The sequence below is a fragment of the Martes martes genome (genome assembly GCF_963455335.1).
Source record: "Martes martes genome assembly, chromosome: 10".
Classification (NCBI taxonomy): Eukaryota; Metazoa; Chordata; class Mammalia; order Carnivora; family Mustelidae; genus Martes; species Martes martes.
In genome coordinates this window covers 115275991-115300639 of record NC_137898.1, presented here as the reverse complement: position 1 = coordinate 115300639, position 24649 = coordinate 115275991, and the positions used below count along the sequence as shown (strand labels likewise).

Genomic DNA, 24649 nt, shown 5'->3' with positions numbered 1-24649 from the left:
TGGAAAATTGACATAAAAACATTTTTCTGGTCCTATCTATATTTACTTATGTAGAGAAGGTTTTCAGCACTTACCTTTGGATGTGGAAAAACGGAGCAGAACCTGTGCTGAACTGGTCATGCTCTAATAATAGGTAATACCAACAAACACACGTTTGAACAGGCTGCTCAGATATGAGCTGAAGCCCCCATTAAGATTGCGTTTGTAGTAGAATTTTACTTTTTAACTTTAGTAATTATCAGTATTTATGATCTATATTGTTTTGATCAACTGTGTAACTAATGTACTGAAACTAGTGTATCAGTGATGCGATCAGGGAGACATTTTTAACACTTGGAGCTTTATGATCACAAGGAAAAAATTAAATTGGCTCATGCGCATATTTATTTCAGAAATACGAGTATAGAGATGTCTCTTGTAAGCGTACATTAAAATTCTGTGGGGGCACCTGAAAGTCGTATAATGCTGTTAACTATATTGGAATCAAAATTAAAAGTCAATGAAATTGTGAGGGAAGTCGATTGTTCAGGACGAAAGGCAGTGATGCAATATTTGCAGTTACTGAAGGTGAGCTGATGGGTTGTGGTGACGCTGGGCATTGAATGGTTAGATACTTACATTTCCCTGAATTCTCTGCAAAGAGTGCTGCATCCGTTTCCTTCTAAAACGCCTGGTCTGCGTTGGGCGGCTGCTTTGTAACTGGGACAGCTTCTCACCTTGTAATGCGAGGTTAAAAATGGGCCGAGGAGAAGCGTTTTTCAAAATTCCTCGGGCGGGCGCATGGTCCGCAGTGTGTAAGGCCCACAGAGAGGTTTTCGGAAAACGTCTCGTCGAGCTTTGAACGAAGCGGGCCCAGGAGAGGACCGCGCTTTCCACGTGGCGGACGAACGCCGTCATCCCGGCTCGGTTCCCGCGGGGGCCCTAACCGCGGGGCCCTGGAGGTGCGCGCGCTCCCGCGACCCGGAGGAGCGGCAGGAGGGGCTGGGGGCGCGGCGGGCCTTCTCTCGGGAGCGCAGGCCGGGTGGGCGGCCGGCGCAGCCCGTCGCCGCCCTGGCGGGGCCCTTGGGGCCGGGCGCGCGGGGGGCGGGGGGCGGCGCGCGGGCGCGGGGCGGGGGCGGGGCGGGGGGCGCGGGCGCGGGGCGGGGGCGGGGCGGGGGGCGCGGGGCGCGGACGCGGGGCGGGGGCGGGGCGGGGGGCGCGGGCGCGGGGCGGGGGCGGGGCGCGGGCGCGGGGCGGGGGCGGGGCGGGGGGCGCGGGGCGCGGGCGCGGGGCGGGGGCGGGGCGGGGGGCGCGGGGCGGGGCGGGGCGGGGGACGCGGGCGCGGGGCGGGGGGCGCGGGGCGGGGCGGGGCGGGGCCGGGCCTCCAGCGAGAGCCCCGCCCGCGCGGAGACCGCCCGGGGCCGCAGGCCGGGGGACGGGGCTGTGCCGCGGCGCCCAGCTCTAGGTCGGCCGGCCCCGCTGAGCGACGACGCTCCGAGGCCCGAGGCCGGAGGGTCGGCTCCGCGCTGGGCCCGGGGAAGACGCCGGCGGAGCGCCCTGCCCCCCGCGCCCCCGGCCGCCGCGCGCGTCACCGCTGTCGGGAAGCGGGGCGCGGGGACCCGGGCCGCAGCCGCGCGGGCGGAAAGGCCGCGGCCGGCACAGCGGCGCCCCGGGGTCGCGGAAATCCCCCGGGGAGCTTGCCAGGCCGCGGCCCAGGGGAAGTGCGTGTGGTTACCGCCGCGGACTTCCCCCACGGCCTGCGAGGAAAGCACCGGCCGCGGGCCGCACGGATGGGGGCGGCGGGGCCGCTAAAAGCCGCGTAGGCCTCCTGCCCGCCCCGGAGAGCAGGGCGCCCGCGGCCACCCCAGGACGCGGCCGGCGGCAGACGCTGGCGCGCGGGGCCTCGGGCCGGCAGGTGGGTGACGGGCCGTCGGGGTGCGCGTGTGCCGACCTCCCTGGCGCGGGTGCGGCCCGCGGGGGAGCGCCGTGGAGGGCGAGGGCCGGCCGGGAGGCGGGAGGGCCAGGCGTCGCTGCGGGGACCCCCTGGCCTGTGTGCACCCGCGCGCGGGTCGGCGGTGAGCCCGTGGGCGGGAGGCCCTCGTGGCTGGGGTGGCCCCCAGGGCCCGGTGCTGGTCCGTGCCGTGGACGGTGCCCCCCGCGCTTCCCGGCTGTTCGCCCCAGAAGGCCCCGTGGAGGAGCCAGCGCTGGCGCGCGTTGGCGCGGAGAGGAGATTTGCGGTCGCCACCGCCGAGCTGACCCTGGGGGGCAGCTCGGGAAGCCGACGGTGCGGTTGGTCTAGGTATACCCGTGTTGGGGGCACCCGGCCGACGCTGATGAACTGGGTTTGCCAGTGGTCATCCCAGGCCCGGCTGCTGCTAAGCGCCGCTGTGTGCAGGGACACCCTCCCAGCACGTTTCAGGCTGCGTTCCAGGGAGTTGCCGTGACCATCTCCGTGGGTCATGCTCGGGCTCAGGGAGGTTTCCTTGCCAAAGGTCCCGCCCTCTGCTAGGGGGGCCCGAATGGATCTGTGACCTCAAACCCTGATATTAAGCCATGGGGCAGCAGACTTTGTTGTCACTAATGTAGAGTTGATGTTCTTAATACCATACAAGTGAGCGTGTTGTGGTCACAGGGTGCTGGGGCAAGTCTGCTGACCTTCCCTTGTTCAGCAGCTATGGAGAATGTTCTCCGTTTTGTGCAGAGCCCGGTGGATGTTGGCAGTGGGAGGACTGGTCCAGAGCTGAAAGCTGGTTCTCTCTGAAGGACCTCACGGTCTGGGGGAGGCGGGAAGGGAAGGCACACTCTCCCTCCGGCCTCAGAGCTGTGGGCCTGCCAGGTGCCCTGGAGGGGGGACACCCCCACCAGCCCTGGGATTGAGAAGGTTGCCTGCCAGAGCTGCTAATAGAAGAGAAGAGGCTGAGACCTTGACCCATTCGGCGAGGGAACCACTAGAAAAGAGACAGGAACCCCAGAGTGGCATCAAGAGGCCAAGGAAGGAGAACATTTCTTTTCTAAGATTTATTTATTTATTTGTGAGAGAGAGCAAGCGAGCTGTGGGTGGGGAGAAGGGCAGAGTGAGACAGAGAAGCAGGTTCCCCGCTGAGCAAGGAGCCTGATGTGGGACTCCATCCCAGGACCCCGAGATCCAGACCTGAGCTGAAGGCAGACGCTTTACCCTGAGCCCCCCCAGTTGCCCGTGGGGTGGGACATTTCTAAGAGGAAGTGGGCCCCACCGTCAGATGCAAACATTTCCGTAGGTTTTGGGCAAGAAGGCTCTGGTGTCACTAATGCTGACGGTGGTTTAAGGCATGTTGGCCAAACCGAGTTGTTCTGGGAGGCCTCGGCTGCAGATGCTTTCGCATTCGCGGGCTGTGAAGGGAAAGTGAGACGCCACCCAGCTGACCCTTGAACAGCTGGGTTCCAACCTCTCACGTCCGTTTACACGCGCGCGGTTTCGATCAGTGTGGTACAGTGCTGTAAATGCATTTTCCTTTGATTGTCTTAACATTCTCCTTTGCTGACTTTCTTGTAAAAATACAGTATGTGATACATACAGTATCCAAAATACGCATTCATTGACTGTTACCAGTAACACTTTGGTCAAGTAGAGTTTATTACAAAGTTTCTGGGAGTGAACAGAGTCAGATTTTCAGCAGTGTGGGGAGGAGGTGTGGGCACCCCGACCCCTGCATTGTTCAAGAACCGACTGTAGTTGCTAGAATGGAAAGTGGGGTTGAAAGAGGACTTCCGTTGCTGTTCTCATTCGGAAACCAAGACAGACTTCCGCGTGCCTGCTCTCTCGAAGGAAGAACAGGGAGAGAGGAGGAGGGGAGGGCTGGGGGCGGGATTTCGGAAGCAGCAGGTGGGTTGTGGGGAGAAAGGTGTGGATTTGGGGGCATGAAAGGGTTACTGCTCAGTGAGGTCTCTTAGGGACGCAGAAGGCAAAGCAGTCTTCCAAAGGGGAGCAGGGAGAACTTTGGAAGGATCCCGAAGGCTTCAGGGTTGCAGGGGGCAGTGGGCTAGGGTGCTGCCTCGGGCCACGGACAGCTGTGCCGGGGTGGTGGCCCCAGCCCGTGAGGTGGCGGGCGTCCCCCAGAGCTCTCAGAGGTCTGTGTGCAGAAGCGGCTGGGGGAGTTTGCATGGATGCGGGACGGGCGTCTTGGAGTGTTCTCGTCCTCTGATCATAAATGGTTGCCTGCCTGTCCACAGGAGTCTGTGCGCCGTGTGTGCACAGCTGGTTTTCTGGAGCACAGGGCCGGGGTGCAGGGCCTCGAGTGTGGACAGGCCAGGCAGGCGGCATAAATGAACGGAGGCAGGCGTCTCTTTTAAACAAAACATACTTTATGTGCATATCTTAATGTGTAGGAATAGTCTCCTTTTCCACGAAGAAATATGGCACCTTCATTTTTTTCCCAACTTGTCTCTCTTGGTCCACTTTGCATTTCTGTCACTTTCGACAGATACAGGTATTAGGACAATTTCACTTTCTTAATAACGGCCCCATCAGAAGAACCGTGGTGCCCGTTCAGTGACATGTGCCCTGGACAGTCTGAGTGTCAGAGTCAGCATGCCCGCTGGGAACAGTGACCAGCTCCCTGTCGCCGTGTGGGGACTGCCCTGTTGCCCTTTGGGTTTTTCAAGAGGAGCTTGGGGTCTAGAATGTCTGGGAAGTCTCTTACTTTTAAAAAATGTTGGTAATTAATTACAACATTAAAGAAGAAAACCTGTGATCCTGGGGCATCTGGGTGGCTCAGTCGGTTAAGCATCTGCCTTTGGCTCCGGTCATGGTCCCGGGGTCCTGAGATCAAGCCCCACATAGGGCTCCCTGCTCAGTGGGGGAGACTGCTTCTCCCTCTGTCCCTTCCCTTCCCCCAGGGAAGTCCCCCACCATGTGCGTGGGAATTCTGTTGTTTCTGTAACTCTTCTCTATAAATTTCAAAATAGCAAGTTACAGGAATGAGTCAAGCACCCGAGGTCTAATTCAGCGTGAGCCGGACCTCCTCGTGTTCCTGCCAGCACCGGCTTGAGCCAGTGGGTCCCCCAGGATTTCTCAGTCCTGCAGGACCTTGTGGGTACGGCACACAGTCCTGCGTGAGCAGCCCTCTGTGCTGGGGAAAACGTTTGAAGAGAGCACTGTGTTACAGCTATGAATTATTTGACTTTGAAAACTGTCTTTCTTTTTTTAAAACAGGTTTTACAAAAGAAGCAAGCCATTCGACGACTTCTAGATTTTTTTCCAGTTTCTTTTATACGTCACAACATCTCAAAATGGAGGCCTAAACCCCTTAAAAGGGACTTAGTCTAATCTCCGGGAGGTAGTTTTGTGCATGAATACACAAATTCAATAGTGAACTGGAGTTTTTGGTATCCAAAGAATGTTAATTTAAAAAAGCCTAGCTCATATGACCGAATCTAGTCCTGTGAGTTCTAACCCTAAAGTGATGATAATCTTGATTTGAATCTGACTTGTGGGCATAAAGGGGAAGTGATTTTTGCTGGAACGTATTGTTGGACCCCTGGCGGCTGTGCAGCATAGGAAAAAGGAACTCGTGTTTGGTAAAGATCTAAAAATGAGTGGCAGTTATCTAGAACAGAGAGTAAACGCTCGGCCCTCCACTAAAGTAGAGAGATGTGCCAGAGAGACCTCTGACGGGTGGCAGTCAGGAATGCATCCGTCCTGATAATTTAATTGAAATAGAATCACTGTGATTCAGCAACCAAGCTCCTGACTATGGGAAGTGATTCTTATTTAATAAATTTTGAAACAGACCTTAAGACCCATCAGCCAATTCTATTCCCATTTAAGGTCTCATTTGTAAGAAAGTTCTAGATTGTTCTGTGTGCCCTATTAAAATTATTATAGAAAGAAAAATTACTTAATTTGAGCAAGATTTGGGATATGCTGTATTTCGTGGCATCTGAGATGTCACTGATTGTAGGACACACTGTCAATTTAAATCCTTTTGGGAAATAAAAATGCTGCTAATTAAAATCTGATGTTATTAGTTGTGAGGTACCTCTCGATAACAAAGACACTGAAAAGATGCATTCTAGAATCAGTGAAATAGAGCCGTGCACTCTCCTTTTAAGGTAGGTCTTATCCTTCTTTCTGGCTACTAAATTTCGTCATTAAAAAAAAGCAAGATGAAGCTAGTTTGAGTTTAGTTTCTGTAGAGCACTTACTGAGTGCGGTTTCCCCTGCAAACAAGCCAGCTGAGAACGTCCCACGTTTGACCTGCGGGCTGGCTGCGTGCTGCCCCATGCCAGGGGGACCAGGTGCGGAGTGTCCTCTGATGCCCCACAGTGCCCTGTGCCTTCCCGAAGGGTTTTGGTTGTCTTCAGGAGGAGCTGTGTGGCATCACGTTTACGCTGTGGGTGTAAGGATGATGCGAAGGGGCCGTGTCCGTAATGGTCCCTTGAAATGCGTGCGTGTGGAAGGCAGAGTGCCAGCGAGCCGACACACGGAGCGCACAGACAGGAGGAGGACAGCACAGGTGCCCGTGTCGAGCCCCGCCCCGAACCAAAATGAACCCAAACCAAGAGCTGTGCACAAAACTACCTCCCCCGAGAAAGGCTAGTCCCTTTCCCTCCCTGCCCCCTTCACTATGGACCTGGTCCAGGAGAGCCTCTGCCTGTCCGGCCTGCTGAAAAGCGCCCCCGCGCTTGAGCTGAGGTACGACCACTCGTGCGAGCTGTACCGCATGTCCACGTTCTCGGCGTTCCCGGCTGGCGTCCCCGTCTCCGAGAGGAGCCTGGCGCGGGCGGGGTTCTACTACACCGGCGTCAACGACAAGGTCAGGTGCTTCTGCTGCGGCCTGATGCTGGACAACTGGAAACCGGGAGACCGTCCCGCGGAGAAGCACCGGCAGCTGTACCCCAGCTGCGCCTTCGTTCGGAGTCTAAGCGCAGCCTCCGAGCCCGGAGCCCGCTGTCCGCCACGGCAGCCTCCTTCCGCCGCGAGCTCCACGCACCCGCTGCGGCCCAGCTTGGAGACCACGGGCTATTTCAGCGGGTCTTATGCCAGCTTCCCATCGAGTCCCGTAAACTTCAGAGCGAACCGGGAGTTTGCTCCCCGGAGGCCCAGCGCCTGCGAGGGAGCCCTGAAAACCGCGGAGGACAGGCTGCTCACCTTCCAGACCTGGCCCTTGGCCTCCCCGCCAGCGCAGGATCTGGCCCGAGCCGGCTTCTACTATGTGGGACCCGGGGACAGAGTGGCCTGCTTCGCCTGTGGCGGGAAGCTGAGCAACTGGGAGCCGAGCGACAGCGCCCTGTCCGAGCACCTGAGACACTTCCCCGACTGCCCGTTCGTGGACCGGCAGCTCCAGGACGCGCTGCAGAGCACCGTGTCCAACGCGAGCATGCAGACCCACGCGGCCCGCCTGCAGACCTTCTGCAGCTGGCCCTCGCACGTGCCTGTCCATCCTGAGCAGCTCGCCACCGCCGGCTTCTATTACATGGGTAAGGACACCCCTGGGCTGCACCTTACACGGGCGGGGTGGGCACGTTACAGGAATTCATATGTTTTGGTCCAAAATTAATTTTAGGTCACAGTGACGACGTCAAATGCTTTTGCTGTGACGGCGGACTGCGGTGTTGGGAGTCTGGAGACGACCCGTGGGTGGAACACGCCAAGTGGTTTCCAAGGTGACTTGTGAAACTCTCTTTGCAGATGGTGGTGGTGGTTGTGAGCTGGGCTGAACGTATCCCCTTAGAATCCGCTCTTACTTGACTCTGTTTCAAAAAGACACTTTTGAATAAATTTAGGACAGATGACTTAGAAAAATAACCTGTTTTAGTGGAAGATAGAGGCTTAGGGTGTTTTTGCGTATGACAAAAAATATATATGTTTTAAAATAATATATGTTTATTAGAAAACCAAAATCACACCTTGTAGAAAAGTACAGAGAAAAAAATGTAAGTGTCCAGAAATCTCACTATCTCAAGAGGACCTGTTTGATGAATAGATAAAGAAGGTGTGGCACAAACATGGGATGGAATATTACTCAGCCATAAAAAAGGAAATCTGGCCATTTGCAATGACATGGACAGAACTAGAGGGTATTATGCTGAGGAGAATAAATCAGAGAAAGACCGTTACCATATGATCTCACTCACGTGGAATTTAAGAAACAAAACAGAGGACCATAAGTCGGAATCAGAGAGGGAGACAAACCATAAGAGACTCTTAATCAAAGGAAACAAACGGTTGCTGGAGGGGAGGGAGATGGGGGATGGGGTAACTGGGGGGTGGGCATGAAGGAGGGTACGCGATGTGATGAACACTGGGTGTTGTATGCAGCTGATGAGCCACTGACCTCTACCTCTGAAGCCAATAATACACCCTGTGTTAATTAATTGAATTTAAATTTTTAAAAAATGAAGTTATTTTAACATTTGAGAAAAATAAAGAGGATCAGTTAGCGTTTTAGTGAATATCTCTGCAGACATTTTTTTCATGCCTGTATACATATACAGATAAACATATATAATTCTAGATGAATTAGGTGTTATAGATGCTGTTTTGAAACCTTTTCCAGTCAATCTTATGTCTCGGACATATTTCTGTTCTTTCAGTATTTAATATTAATCAATTGTTTATTGCCAGGCACCGTCTCCATGGTCAGAATACTCAGCTGAACAAAACCACGACCCTTGGTCTCATACATTAATTTAATAGCAGGAGAGGCAGACAGTTAACAACTTACTAGGGTGTGTAGGTGGCTCAGTTGGTTAAGTGTCCGCCTTTGGCTCAGCTCATGATCCTGGAGTCCCGGGATCGAGTCCTGCGTCAGGCTCCCAGCTCCACAGGGAGTCTGCTTCTCCCTCTGACCTTCTCCCCTCTCATGCTCTCTGTCTCTCTCTCTCTCTCTCAAGTAAATAAATAAAATCTTAAAAAAACCAACTTAATAAATGAGTTACGTAGCACGTCGGAAGATGGTAGTTTCCAGGGATAGAAAGAGAAAACAGAGCTGGGCAAGAAGAATCAGAGCCAAGTCGCGATGTTAAATCGGTTGTCAGGGTAAAGAGGGACCCAGCATGTGTGTTTTCGTCACGACAGAACCCTTGGTCGTCCGTTCCTGCGCTTCTGATGGTTCCGTCCTGATTCACACTCTCCTTTTCTCACTGAGACCAGGTGGTTTATGAATATAGTTTCCAGGCTCAAAACTCTTCGTGATTTTAGTGTTGCTTACTAAGCTCATAATGACTTACCTTCCTTCTTGTTCAGTGCGACGCTCTCATTTGTAGCCCCTTTACACGCCCAGATGTTTGAGATTTCGGAAGTTACAGAGATTAAGAATAGCTTACCCACGGGTTTTTGAGCAGCGCTGCTAGCCTTTCGCGGCGGCCGTTTTGCGAGCCTGTGAGACGAAGGGCGGGTTCGCTTCGGTGGGGTGAGGGGTCCGTCTTGTGCTTGAGTCGGACCGCGACGTGTGCTGTCGAGGGGTTGCCAGATGCGCGGGATCGGACTCACCGGGAGACGCGCTCACCTTCCTCGTTACTTCCCTGTCCCTCTTCATATGTTGTGAACTTTCAAGCGACAGACCCGTGCATGAGCAGGGTCGTCCGTGAGAGAGCTTCCTACCTGTCCCCTTGGCTGTCTTCTCGGCGTGCGGACCGTGGGTGGCCTTTGTCGGACTTTGGGAGAGAGCCGCTGGGGGCTCGGAGCGAGACAGCCTGCCTCGCCCCGGGCCCTGGGAGCCCCGTGCCCCGTGCAGCCTGCCTCGCTTACGGCGTCTCGCCTCTGCTGTGGGAGGCCAAATGAGTGTCAGGGGTTCCATGTATGTCCACAGTCACCGGAAATACTGAACAGGCTATGAACGGTTAAAATAACCCCCGAGCTTAATGTTGTTTACATTTTAGGTGCGAGTACCTGATACGCATCAAAGGACAGGAGTTCATCAGTCGGATTCAAGCCAGTTACCCTCATCTACTCGAACAGGTAGGGATGGCTTTTTGAGATCATTGGTTAACAACAGGTAAATTATTTTCTGGTAATTACAGAGTGCGGTACTTTAGTGAAAAGACAAGAGTGGCTTTAAAAGTACATCCCATTTTTAAAAAAATACTCAACATGATCTTAGAATTATTCTTTGGATAAAAACATTCAGAATTAGAGACTTGCTGAAAAATTGCTATAATAAGGTCACAATCAGTTAAATTATTTGAGGAAAACATTGGCAGGGATGGTAGCATTTAAAATACTAATTTTTGTTTAAAAGACTTGAGAAAGAGAATGTTACTGCTCCTTCTAATCTTCCTGGAAGGAGATTGCTGAGAAGATGGCAGAGCGGGAGGACCCTAGGCTCACCTGCCCGTCCCATGAAGACAACTAGATAATGCCCCCGTCAGCATACATAACCCAGAAGATGACCTGGAGACTGGCAGAGCAGACTCTCCACAGCTAACTGTGGAGAGCAGGCCACAGGGGAGAGGGCAGGGAGGGCGGAGACTGTGTCCGCCTGTGGGAGGGAGCCACAGCCCAGAGGGGGAGAGAAACACAGCCACACTCCGGGGAGCCCCCCCGGGGAAGACGAATCCCCATGACATTTGGCTTTGAAGACCAGAGGGGCCGAATTTTGTGAGTTTTTACAACCAGCAGGACTGAAAACTGGTATTTTAAAAAATCACCAGGCTTGGCTCTGGGGCAGCTGGTGGGTGAGAGGAAACTGAGTCCCTGCCCTTAGAGACACGGCACGAGAAACAGCCCATGGAGACACAGGGTGAGAAGCAGCAGATTGAAGAGCACACCTGGGCCATGGGAGGCAGAGTTCCTCGTGGTCTTGGAGGTCCCTGAGGACGGCAGGAGCCGGCACCGCTCCCTGCCTCTGCCCCTCGGCGTAAACACACGGCCTCCTGTGGGAACCAGGATGGTACTGACTCTCACCACCTCCCTTGCTTACACCACACCACCTCCTCCCCTGGGCCGGCCTCAGTGCTGGTGCCCGGGCCGCCCTCCTACCAGAAGATGGGCACGAACCTTGCCAACACCGGGTACTTTGTGGATCCACTCCATCTGAGGCGTTTTTGGTCAGAGCTCATCCAAACCAGGGCCACGAGCCTGGCAGCACGCCGGCAACCCGACGGGCCGGCACCCGTCCCACCCCGGCAGCGGGCTGGGAGCAGACCGCTGATCGGCCTGCGGGCCCCGCCCACCAGTGAGAGCTTCTCAGGAACAACACAGAGACGGTGCCTGTGGTTCGGGGCTACTGCATCTCTGGTCTCACTCAGCTCATACCCAAGGTGACCCGAGACTGGCCCACAAATGACTCAGGGACGAAATCCTGCCCACAACAGGCCAAGACAGCCCCTGCAGACGCCTGCACTGAAGGCAAAAGAGGCTCAGCCACAGCAGCAGGACATGCCCAGCACACTCGGGAGACAGCCCTGGAGTGCTGGCTGCTGGGGAGTGGGGGACGTGGCACCGCGGGGGACCACAGGACCACCTCTTCATACGGCCACTGCTCTCAGGAGCAGAATATGGAGCTGCCTTTGCTCACACACAGAACACACACAGAGTTAGACACAATGAGGAGACAGGAATACACCCCAAAGGAAAGAACAGAACAAAATCGCACCAGGAGACCCAGGTGAATCAGATGTAAGTAACATGCCCAATGGAGAATTTCAAGCAGTGATCAGAAGGATGCTCACTGGACTTGAGAAAAGACGTGAGTAGGCCTGTAACACAGAGGTAAAGAATAACACAGCAGACATGAGTGAGAAACACTCTTTAAAAAAATTTTTTTAATTTTTAAAAAAACTTATTTATTCGTTTGACAGAGAGACAGCGAGAGAGGGAACACAAGCAGGGGGAGTGGGAGAGGGAAAAGCAGGGTGCCCGCCAAACAGGGAACCTGATGCGGGGCTGGATCCCAGGACCCTGGGATCATGACCTGAGCCGAAGGCAGATGCTTAATGACTGAGCCATGCAGGAGCCCCAAGAAACACTCTTGATGAATTGAACAGCAGACAGGAAGACGTGGAGGAATGAATGGATGAAGTAGAAGACAGAGTAATGGACAGTTAACAAGCTGAGCAGGAGAGAGAAAAAAATTATGCAAAATGAGAATAGACTTAGGGAATTCATTGATTCCATCAAGCATAAAAATACTCGCATAATACGGATCTCAGAAGAAGAAAAGAGAGGAAAGGGGGCAGAAAATTTATTTGATGAATTAATAGCTGAAAACTTCCTGAATCTGGGGAAGGAAACAGATATCCAGATCCAGGGGGCAGAGAGAGCCCCCAACAAAATCAACCCAAGGAGGCCCACACCAAGACACACAGTAATTAAAATCGCAAAAAGTAATGATAAAGAGAGAATCTAAAAAGCAAGGTGGAAAAAAGACAGTTACATATAAGGGAAACCCCATAACCCTAGCAGAGGTTTTTCAGCAGAAATTTGGCAGGCCAGAAGGGTGTGGCAGGAGAGAGTCAAAGTGCTGAATGGAAAATAATCTTGGAAAAGCAGATAAGCGCCTATATAATAGTTTGAGGGTCAAACCCTTTTTAGCCACAGTCAGTAGAACTTACCCCAAACGAGGACCCAGGAAATGTAAGATGTTGGGGATGAAATGCAAACAGCGATTGTCTCCTAGCTCACTGGAAGGTGTGGCACTTTTCTTGCTGTCATGAATATAGAGTCCATGAAGAAGAGTTTCTGGTGTCGAGAATAGCTCTTGAATGTAAATGATACATTGCTTTCAAGATAAAAAATCATTTTGCCTACAAGCACGTCAATTTGCAATAAGTTCAATAAAATAGATCTCTTGACTCATTTATATTGTAACAGGCTAAGACTTGTATTTTAATTTACAAACTTTTTTTTTTTCCTATAGCTGTTATCTACTTCAGACAACACGGAAGACGAAAATGCTGAATCACCAAGTACGTATAATGACGATAATTATTGCATTTAAACAGAACCACAGGTACTGCAGAGTTCAAAAGCTGGTAAGGGTCACAAGGTTTACTTGTACGATGCTCTGTGTTATGCGCTCTCAGTGCATAAGCTGGTATTTCTCAGACTTTAGCATGCATCGTAATTGCCTAAGGAACCAGATTTCTGGTCTCCACTTTGAACCTACCGTACTGACTAGTGTCATCTAATGGTGGGACCTGAGTGTCTGTAGGTCTAATAGACACCAGGTACCCAGCCTTGCCCTGGTTCTCAGACCCTGTGGGGACAGGGGTGCGATGACATGCGATTGGTCACATACTCTTTCTGTAACATGAAAAGGGTAGAAAATACTACTCCCATTCCTCAGCAGGGACCCTGTGGCTCAGAGAGGCTGAATTTCCTGTCTTTTGAGGCTAACCCTAAAAGGTGACAGAGCCAGGATTTGAGCAAGCTATTCTACTCTATCCTCTAGGGTTTAATTCAGTTCAATAAATATTCTGTGTGTCTGGTCCTCTGAGGAAAGAACACGGAACAGGGTGAACAGAACCCTTGCTCTCGTGAGTGAACAGTCCAGGGGGTACAGACAAGGACGCAGGTAGGAGGAAGGGATATGGTTGGAAAAGTAAAGGGTGCTGTACTGTGGGAGCCCCTGAGGGGCTGTGCACCCGATGTTGGAAGATGAGAAAGGCTTTCCAGAGGACGTATTTGCCTTGGCACAGAATCGAAGGGAAGGGTAGGAGTTAAGCAGGTGACAAAGGGAGAAAAAGAATATTCCGGGCCGAGAGAACAGTGCATGGAAGGCTTAAGTGACAAAAACAAAACAGGGACATTTGCAGAACGGAACAAAATTCCATACGGCCAGAGTGGGATTTGCAAACAGGCAAATGAAGGAGGCAGGCCCACGCTCAGAGTAATCAGCCAGGCCGAGCGTGACCCGTGCACCATCCGTCTGTGACTTCTGGGCTAGAGTGTCGCCTGGGAATGAGAAAGTGGCAGGTGATGAGACTGAAGAGGCGAGCGGGCCCGGATCGGCGGCCTCTTGTGAGCCACAGTGGAGCGTTTGTGGGAACAGTGGGATTGTTGCTGGGATTTCTGAAGGAGGGCGACACAGCCGGGTTTGTGTTTATGAAAAGACACTGTGGTGGCATTGCTGAGAAGGCACTAGACAGGAGAGGCGCTCTGGGAGGCCCACAGGGGTGGGGTGAGTGAGGACAGTGGCCTCTTTGAAAAACACGGGAAACATACTGGACTTAGAAAGCTCATTTGTTCATTCATCGTAGGGAGTAAAGAATGCTCAGTGGACGGGGATCCCCTACATTCTGTTCCTCCCACTCATAGTTATGCCCAATAATGCATATTTTGTATGGCAGTACGGTTTTCCATGTTCTTATTTTAGTGACTGGACACGTACATGGTGATTTTAACTTCAACAGAGTTAATATGAAACAGCGCCTGTATGTTTCTGGGCTTTACGGTCTTGAAACTGTAATAACTTCCAATTCAAAAGATACACAGACCCTCCCAGCATGGCGAAATCCTTTATTTCTCGTAGTTGTCCATTTTGGACCTGGAGAAATCCGCTCAGAGGACGCGGTCATGATGAACACGCCCGTGGTGATGGCCGCCTTGGAGATGGGCTTCAGCAGGAGCCTGGTGAGGCAGACCGTGCAGAGCAAGATCCTGAGCACGGGGGAGAATTACAGAACCGTGAACGAGATTGTGTCGGACTTACTGCACGCGGAAGACGAGCTCAGGGAAGAGGAGAAAGAGCGAGCAGCTGAGAACAGAGACTCAGGTACGTACCCACACTGACCAGTGTCGTCCCCTGTGTGGGCGTGACATCACTGTGCGGGTGTGAGGTCACCATGCCATGTGAGGTCCCCTTTCGGGTATGATGTCACTGCGGGTGTGAGGTCCCCGTGTGGGTGTGATGTCGCTGCGGGTGTGAGGTCCCCGTGTGGGTGTGATGTCGCTGTGGGTGTGAGGTCACTGTGCCATGTGATGTCACTGTGCAGGTGTGAGGTCACTGCAGGTGTGATGTTGCCATGTGAGTGCGATGTCACTGTGTGTCAGTCAGTCACAGAAACTCAGGGCAGTTCTGTTCAGTGTTCTCAATTTGAACTCTGGAAAGTTTTTACGTTACAATGTATTTGAATTGCCCATCAGTTGATTGAAAATGTGTGTGTTGAGTGAAAGCACGTTCTTTTTTTTTTTTTTTTAAAGATATTTTATTTATTTGACAGATGGAAATCACAAGTAGGCAGAGAGGCAGGCAGAGAGAGAGGAGGAAGCAGGCTCCCCGCTGAGCAGGGAGCCCGATGCGGGGCTCGATCCCAGGACCCTGGGATCATGACCTGAGCGGAAGGCAGAGACTTAACCCACTGAGCCACCCAGGCGCCCCTGAAAGCACATTCTTAATTTATACTTGTGCTCTGGGTTGTTGGCCTGTAAATTGGGGTGGGATCAGGGACGGTCCCTTTAGTACTCGCATCACAGAGCATCTCAGCCCAGGGACACTGCCACAGCACTAATATCCCAGTAACGTACGAAGCGTGACTGAGTGTCCTGCTGCACACACGGGACCAGAGCCCCCTCAGGGGCCCTTCTGTTCTGGAGGGGAGGGAGAGGACACTGGTGCACGTTCTCTCAAGACCGGGAGGCCACGCCCCTCCCTGCCTTGTCGGCTGCCCTGCGGCCTCTGCTCTGCGGCCCTTGACAGACGCTGTCTTCCCCCGAGCACGTGCCTTCCCATCTGGCCACTCTGAACGCCGTCCACACTCGGACCCTGACAGGCAGAGGTGTTCATCTCTGCTCTGCTGCCCTTTGCCAAGCGTGGACCAGACCCAGAAGTCTTTCCAACATTAGGAGCAGACGGCAACTCTCCACGAGCTCTCACTAGCGGTCTCGGGGTCCCGGAAGCACGGTCTGTCGCCGATGGGAGTCGGCAGCTACAGCTGTTGGGCTCTCTTGGTGTCCCTGAGCCTGTCCTCATGAGTCTCTCAGTCCAGCTTCTGCTCAGGCTCACTGCTGTGTAGCTCTGGCCGTTTTACATAAATGACTCGGAGAGTCCCAGGTGTTTTCCCTTAGGAGAGCTCTCGCCCCCGGGTATGCCCACAGCCCAGAAAGGGAAAAGGGTCTGCCCCTCGTGGTTGTCCAGCATGATCTGGAATCTCTTTCTGCCCCGGGTGATTGGAAGGTTGTCCGCCAGGCTTCACGAAGCCTGCTCCGTAGGAGGGTTTGTCTTCTGGCCAGCCTGGGCGAGTACATCTGATCCTGCCTTTACCAAAGTGTGACTTCCTCGCTTCCGCAAACCACCAGCCCCGCAGCGGTGTGTGTCCCTGCAGGGGTCGTCTCCGTCTTAGCTGGTGGTCATCTTCCAAAGACAAGAACACCCCCCTCCACAACTGTTTGTGGACGCCAGCTGTGAAACCTCTGCGTTTCTTTCAAAGAAAATCACCAGTGTGCTGAGATGACCACCGTCAACAATATACTGTAATTTGCATCGTCAGATCTCGAGCGTCTCCGCTGCGTGTGCTGCGTGCGCCGCGTGCGCCGCGTGCGCCGCGTGTGCCGCGTGTGCTGCGTGTGCTGTGTGCACTGTGCTGTGTGGCTGCCCGTGCTCTGTGCTCAGAGAGGCTGTTGGAATGAGCAGATGAAAGTATTTCCACTTAGGTCACTGAGGACTTTACAATTTCCCAAGAGCAGTAGGTCAGTGATTTCTTGACAGGTGTGTAAATAAAGAGACAATTTAGGATATTATTTCCAGAGCGAAAGAATAATAGACTTCAAAGGTGTATTCAAGTCTTTACCTCTTAGAAGCCAGAAGACAGTCTTCGACTTTGAAATGAGTCTTTTTTCCTCAACCACTAGCAATACAATTTTAGAAATCTTGCGATGCCTGGGTGGCCAGTCGGTGAAGCGTCTGCCTTCGGCTCAGGTCATGATCCCAGGGTCCTGGGATGGAGCCCCGCATCGGGCTCCCTGCTCAGTGGGGAACCTGCTTCTCTGTCTGCCTGCCACTCCCATGGCTTGTGCGCGCTCGCTCTCTCTGACAAATAAATACATAAAATACTAAAAAGAAAGAAGTCTTAAAATTTCAGAAAACTTGTTACATTAGTCTAAGTTAAATAAAGAAGTAAACCTTAGGGGCGCGCGGGTCACTCAGTCAGTTGAGCATCTGATGATTGATTCAGCTCCGTCACGGTCTCAGGGTGGTGAGGTCCAGCCCCGTGCTGGGGAGTCCTCTTGTCCCTCTGCCCCTCCTCCTCCTCCTCGCCTCACCCATGCTCTCTCTCTAATAAATCTTTTAAAAAAAGGACCAGAAATTTTAGATGGAAGAATGAATATATGTCAACATGTGGTATGAATTAACGTTAATTTTCTGGGGTATCACTGCCTTCGCACCAGATGATTTAACCAAGTAGATTAGGTGCTAATTCTTAGCCCCCTGGCCGTGACGTCTCTGTCCCCGTGGCTGTCTGGATCACTAAGACTTGCCTTCCCGGCTGCCCTCAGGTGTGGGTGGGGCGTGTGCTTAGTCCCAGACACCGAGCCAGGCCCGCGTCCTCCCTCCCGGTTATGCCCAGAGCTCCAGTTACCTTCAAAATGGGTCTCTCTGGCCTTGACTTTTACTAAGCACTATTTTTTATTGAATGGTTCTATTTTTATGTCCTATTACTTGACAGAGTCAGTGTTTCTAAAATCCAACAGCTCTCTTCCTTCAAATAATTTTTTTAGACAGCCCGACTTCTTTCGTTGGTTATTTTATAGAAAGAGCCTTATGGATCAAGGTAATATTGTGTAGTAATGAGTAAACTTAGATTCACAAGGTGTATTCCAAGGGGATAATAAAATTGCAGAATTTCAAAATATAAAATACTACATCGATAGATACAAAATCTGGATCTCAATGGAGAACAGAATCATCCTATAGACAGGACGGTATCATTGACAAGTACGATTTAATTTTTAAAAGGCTGTTAGTGTCTTTCCCCACTTACTATAAAAGATTTGGGTAATGGCAATATCATGTCTAATTTGGGGAAATAATTAAAACTTTATCCCAACAGGGAATTTTGGAGATACTTCCCAGGTGAATGTTAATTTAAGAAATAAACTTGTCATTTTTTTTTAAAGATTTTATTTATTTATTTGACAGACAGAGATTACAAGTAGGCAGAGAGGCAGGCAGAGAGACGAGGAAGCAGGCTCCCCGCTGAGCAGAGAGCCCGATGTGGGGCTCGATTCCAGGACCCTGAGATCATGACCCGAGCTGAAGGCAGAGGCTTTAACCCACTGAGCCACCCGGGCGCCCAACTTCTATCATTTTAATCTCTTGCTTCTGTCTCTCCAATTGAATTGGAATTTCAGCGTTCTTAAGTTCCGAGCTGGATTTGGTGAGGGGCTGAGTGGCTGTGCGGAGTGCACGGGAGGCGGCCAGATGCCAGTCTGCCACCGTTCCCGTTCCCGGCGTGTCCCGCAGCATGTGCTTGCTTTCTCTTTGTCCGCTGCCAGGTGGGGGCACCAGCATCTCCCGCGGGCACTGCTGGGAGCACGACTGGAGGGGACCCGTGACATGCAGTGCTGCCCTCACAGGGCGCAGGTCCCGACGCCGGGTGGCAGGGTCCCCCGGGCCCAGCAGTCCCCTGCGGTGCGAACAGGGCATGACTTAAGTCGTGTGTCCGTGTGGAAGGAGGTCTGAGAGGAGCTGGAACGTGTCTGTGTTTTCTGTTTTATAAAGACGATGCAGCGTTGATCCGGAAGAACAGAACCGTGCTTCTCCAGCGTTTGACTCAGGTGCTTCCGATCCTGGACAGCCTGCTGACGGCCGGAGTGATCAGTGAGCCCGAGCACGGAGCCATCGCGCACACGGCGCAGACGTCTCTGCAGGCAAGGGAGCTGGTCGACACCGTGTTAGGGAGGGGCAGCTTGGCCGCCACCGTATTTAAAAACTCTCTGCAAGAAATGGACCCCATGCTATACAAGCGTATCTTTGGTGAGTGCTGCTCGGTGACTCTGGGGAACTTTCTAGGTTAGTTGGAAACACACTGGTAATGTGACCAGCAGCGGGCAGGGCGTGGAAGTGTCGAATCCCAATTCTGCACCCCCGAAACGAGTATTACACCGTACGTTAACTCATGGGTACTTAAAATTCAAGTCAGTTCAATTTAAAAAAAGAAAATAGGCTTTTAGCAATACTTTGGGATCCTGGAAATGATTCAGTCTAATGTATAAACTTGCACCACAAGATGAAGGAGTTGTGTTGCCCTTGACGTTGTGACAACTCTTGATAGCATTTGGCCGGAGTCTAAGCGGTTCGCTTAAAAATGGATACTTTGTGGCTAAATATTAACCGTACTTGTTACTAATAATGCCCTTTTGTGTTTCTCCCTTAGTGCAACAGGACCTAAAGTATATTCCCCCGGAAAATGTCTCAGGTAACATAGTACTCATGATTTAAACCCATAGAAATCATGGGTTTTATTTTCTCAGCTTTTCATTGGAGAAGCAAGTTGCCTTTCATCAAAAATTTTTCCCTCTTGGGGTGCCTGGGTGGCTCAGTGGGTTAAGCCTCTGCCTTCAGCTCTGCCTTCAGGGTCCTGGGATCGAGCCCCACATCGGGCTCTCTGCTCAGCGGGGAGCCTGCTTCCTCCTCTCTCTCTGCCTGTGATCTGCCTACTTGTGATCTCCGTCTGTCAAGTAAATAAATAAAATCTTTAAAAATAAAAAATTTTGGGGGCGCCTGGGTGGCTCCGTGGGTTAAAGCCTCTGCCTTTAGCTCAGGTCATGATCCCAGGGTCCTGGGATCGAGCTCCGCATCCGGCTCTCTGCTCAGCGGGGATCCTGCTTCCTCCTCTCTCTCTGCCTGCCTCTCTGCCTACTTGTGATCTCTGTCTGTCAAATAAATAAATAAAATCTTAAAAAAAAAAAAATTTTCCCTCTTGCCAGATTTACCTGTGGAGGAGCAGCTGCGGCGGCTGCAGGAGGAGAGGACGTGCAAAGTGTGCATGGACAAGGAGGTGTCCGTCGTGTTCATTCCCTGCGGCCACCTGGTCGTGTGCCAGGAGTGCGCCCCGTCTCTGAGAAGGTGTCCTATCTGTCGGGGCGCAGTCAAGGGCACAGTGCGTACGTTTCTTTCATGAAAGCAATCCTAAGCTCTGTCTACACTTTTTAAAAATAATGGATGAAACGTATTGTAACTTTGACTACTATACTGGTTTGTTTTGCTAACACTTTTTACCTCTTTGCTGCTCAAAACTGGTTTATATAAATATCTTTCCAAACCCTGTGAGCTATGGGCACCTAAGAGAGGGGAGAACAATAGGCTTTTGTTCGTGTGAACAAAGACACAGCATTACAAGCACGATGCTAAGTCAGAATTGCAGCGCTACTGAAATGCTGGGTGAATGAAGCTTCCAAAATTTTAAATACTTTGGAGTTGTATTGAGAAACAGGAGCCTGGATGACCTGCCTTTCTGTACACACTTCCTGCCAGGAGAAGGTCTTGATACTCGCCAAATGACTCTGGGGACTTGGCGGTTTTGTAAAGAGAGCTGTGACCAACATTTTAATAAAGCCGTCAGAGTGTTGTTCTTTACGTCTCTATTTCTGGATCCATCTACTCCCAGGCTCCTCCTCCGTCTTCCTTAAGACCCCGTGGGTGAACGATCTTTAGATCCCTTTCTCGAAGATGGTTTTTCATCCCCACCGAAGATCCCGGGGTTGGGCGGAACCGCACCCGGCTTTCCTCGGCAGGTGGGATGCGTGAGTCAAGATCAGCAAGCTTGCTTGTTCATTCAGGAAGTCTCGTGCCTGCCCTACCCATCAGGAAACGTTCCTTGTTGTCCTCACCACTGTGCTCTGAGATCCGGGACTCGGCCTACATGTTAGCAGCCCATTCTGGGAAATGAATTTATTCTGTACTGTCCGGGCAGGACATTTGCCTTGGTCGCATTACTTTTTAGTACTCAGCACGCCCAACTCATCATTCTCTATCCTTTGTTTTCTGTAGACTCACTGGGGCTTTAAAAGCAGAAGAACACTGGAGTGGGGGATATTGTCAGGGGAAAAGCAAAGGTCCATCCACTAAAGCACTTCTAGATGTGTGCTGGGGTCCTACAGAGACAGGTTAGGAACCCAGCAAGGACAAGAGGGTCCATCTCTCGGTGCAGGGACACTTACTCCTTTGGGCAGCCGCTGACTTTGGCTCCCTGTGAAGAGGCTCTTCTGGCTGGCCACGTGGCACCAGCTTCCTCCTGGGGCTCCCAAAATTGTTGCAACTGTGTTTTATTGCTGACGCCCGTCGTAACCTAACATTGTTACAGGATGAATATTTACAAAGGACATTCCCTTCTTGCAACGTTTTTTAAAAATCGGGATCTTACTGCATACTACACTTACTGTTTTAATTTTGCCTTCTCCACTGTGAAACTCTTGTACATTGGTCATTTTGGTAATACACAGCCAACATAGCCAACTTGTTTATCCAAATGTTTTGTTATTCCCTCAAGTGTTCTTTGACTTGAAAACCTGTTTTAGAAAAAATAAATCACTGTAGATAACAATGGTAGCTCAGTGTGCTGACGGTCAGGCACCGTTGTGGAAGGCTTGACCTGCGTTCATTCGATCCTCTCCAGCCTTATCCCCTCTGTCCCAATCCAGTCTGGTCTGCGGTGCCCTGAATCGGTGGTTTAAAACTCAGTGTACAAGGTCTATGATCCGTGCTGGAGTTCAGAGTGCGGCACCAAGCATAATTCTGTACTTGGGTCGTGCTCACGACACGCCTCTCTTGTCAGCCTCTGACAGTTACGCGGTGCTCGTAGCGTGGTTTTCGGCCTCATTTTCTACCCCTTTCCCCTTACAACATCCCACACTTTCTAAGCATGACACGCTCTTTTTGCTTCAAGTCTTTGCCTGGAATGTTCTTTCATTCACTCTTTACCTGGGAAATTCCTACTCATCTCTCAGGTCTACTTCCCTGGATGTTACCTCCTCTGAGAGGTGTCCTCGGACTTCCGTCACCTAAATCGTCTCTCGTACTGTCTTTCCAATGGCCTGTTCGTTCTCGCTCTTTATAACACTGTGCAATGTGGTTTGTATTTATAGACTTCTTTAATGTCATACTCCATTGTCAACATTTCCAGGAGAAGAACAACCATGTGTTTTTGGTGTTTTGTTTTTTTAAAGATTCTACTTATTTGAGAGAGGCAGAGATAGCGAGAGAGAGCACGAGCAGGGAGGAGGGGGAGAAGCTGGCTCCCCGCCAAGTCAGAGGCAGATGCAGGACTCAGTCTTGGGACCTGAGACCATGACCTGAACCAAAGGCGGACGCTTCACCCACAGAGTCCCCAGGCACCCAGAGCCATGTGTTTTGTTCACCAGTGTAGGACCCCACCTAGCAGAGAGCCTGACAGAGAACAAGTCCTTTCTGAGCTCGTGATGTTCTCTGAGTGGGGGTGGGGAGAAGGATTTCTTCTCCCTGAATTGCCGCTGTTGGTCATCAAAACTCAGATTCAGAGCCATGGGCCAAATACTGCTCTCCTTTAGAGGTCAAAAGGAATTTTTAGAGAGGAAAGCTCAACCCAGTTAAAGATTGATGTGCAGGTTGGGATGTAGAGCTCTGTTCTGAATGAGGAAGCAAGGCATTTCAACTTGGAAAGAGCCTTCCCTGAACACCCCAACACGGGCGTTAGAGTCCTGGCAATAGCAGTGGTAACAGACGTTTACAGGACTCGCGCGTCCTCAGTATCTACACACGTTACCGGAGACGTGCTGCAATTTTAGAAAGGCCGTGTAGCCCAGGGACTGACCCTGCAGGCTCTGGGTTCAAATCGCTGCTGAGTGACCCTGTGTGACCCCGGGCTACATACTTAGCATGTCCGTGCTTCTGTGCATCTGCGTGGGATGCAGATGGTATAACAGCCTCTCGAGGAGCCGTGCTGAGCATTCAGTGAGTTAACGCGTCAGGTGCTTGGAATGCTCACATGAAGTTATCAAGTAGATACTGCTTGTTTTGTTTAAGATTTAGTTATTTGAGAAAAAGGGAGAGTGCAAACACCCAATTACGGGGAAGGGGGAGAGAGAGAGAATGTTCAAGCTGACTCCACGCTGAGCACAGAGCTGGATGCGGGGCTGGATCTCCCCACCCCGAGATCAGGACCTGAGCTGAATCCAAGAGTCGGTCACTCAGCCAGACTGAGCCCCCCCAAGGACCCCACTGCTCTTGTTTCGTAAAGACACAGAAACTAAGCTTAAGAGAGTCTTAAGTGTGTCTCCTGAGGTCTCCAGCTGGTGAGTGAGAGGCAGGAGAAGACCTGGGCGACTTTGGGACCCTTTAGTTTAGTGGTCATTCTGCAGGCAGGACATCAGAGTCCCTTCTGCAAGGAGCCCTCAGAAAGGGGTCATCTGGTGGGTTTGTGTTGGCGACAAAGCTTAGGTCATGCCTGAAAAGAGCGATCCGTGTAGTTCACTGGGTCAAAGTCCAATCCACAGTAGCCTGAGCAAATAGCATGATAGCATGTCGTACGTAACGTAATATGGTGCGAAGTACCACCATGCCGCACCATTCTCCACATAAAGAGGGTGTTAGGGAGGAAACCACACCAGGGCTTAATATCTAATGAAACCACAGTTTCAGCCCCCCAGGAGCTAGTCTTTACCGGCCAGTCAGGACCACTGAGTCAGCATCGCGGGTCCTCTCTATCCCCTCCCCCACAGGAAGATGAGGTCGTCTTCATAGACCCCCAGTTTCCCCCACCTGAACAATCCTTTTCTTTTGCCAATAACTTTCTTCCCCATCCTCCTTCCTATAAAACCTTCTGTTTTGTACAGCTCCTCAGCGCTCCCCTCCATGTGCTAGAAGGGATGCTGCCCATTCCACGAACCCTTTAATGAAGCCAGCTACATCTTCAGATTTACTTGGTGAATTTTGTTTCTTAACAGTTGACACCCATGTGCAAAAGAAACATACATGGAAAAGCATTGTTAAATGTATTTGTAAGAACTTTTTCAGTGATGTATCAGTCAGTGGATATTAAAAGTGCCGAACTATAGGGGCACCTGGGTGACTCAGTCAGTTAAGCATCTGACTCTTGATTTCAGCTCAGTTCTGGATCTCAGCGTCCCAGGATGGAGCCCCACGTCGGGCTCTGCACTCAGTGTGGAGTCTGCTGGACATTCCCTTCCTCCCACGCTCTTTCTCCAAAATAAATAAATCTTTAAAAAGTGTCAAACTATACTGTGGTTATCCTTTAAACATTTTGAGAGGTCTTCATACTTGAAAATATTGGGAATTCTGGTGGAAAGTAGATTTGTGGGGTCTGAAGAGGTAGTCCCTAGCCAAGCTACTGAGCACTTAAAATGTCCCCTCCTCTGAATTGAGATGTATGCTAACTAGGATATATGTCAAAGACCTAGTACAGAAGAATGTCAAGTATCTCAATAATTTATATTGATCGCATGTTGAAGTAGTATTTCGGATACATTGGCTTTTATCAATACTAAAAATAATTTCACTTGTTTCTTTTTACCCAATATGGTTACTAGAAATTTTAAAATTACTTTGGTAGAGGACATTAAACTTCTGTTGGATAGCCCTGGTCTAGATAAATGTAATTTGGAGACCAGGGTATTGTCAAACTAAGGATAAACTCTGAAAACTGAGTAGGTTCCCCCCACCCCAAAGAGACGTTTCTCTATATAAGGGAAATCCCCATTTGTAAGGGAGTCTTCCTGGCTGTACCAGGAAGAGGGGGATGACCAGATCCCTAG

At 51.5% G+C, this 24649-nt stretch overlaps 1 protein-coding gene across 1 annotated transcript; it reads left to right on the top strand.

Annotated features, from left to right (window-relative positions):
• The first annotated feature begins 1607 nt into the window (after positions 1-1607).
• On the top strand, positions 1608-20477 carry LOC308349964 (baculoviral IAP repeat-containing protein 3-like). The gene is made up of 9 exons (XM_080814938.1): positions 1608-1894; positions 5171-7437; positions 7524-7623; positions 9841-9919; positions 12819-12867; positions 14433-14675; positions 18621-18875; positions 19276-19317; positions 19829-20477. The coding sequence occupies exons 2-9, from the start codon at positions 6585-6587 to the stop codon at positions 20020-20022; spliced, it is 1815 nt and encodes a 604-aa protein (XP_080671064.1). The 5' UTR covers positions 1608-1894; positions 5171-6584; the 3' UTR covers positions 20023-20477.
• The last annotated feature ends 4172 nt before the right edge of the window (positions 20478-24649 follow it).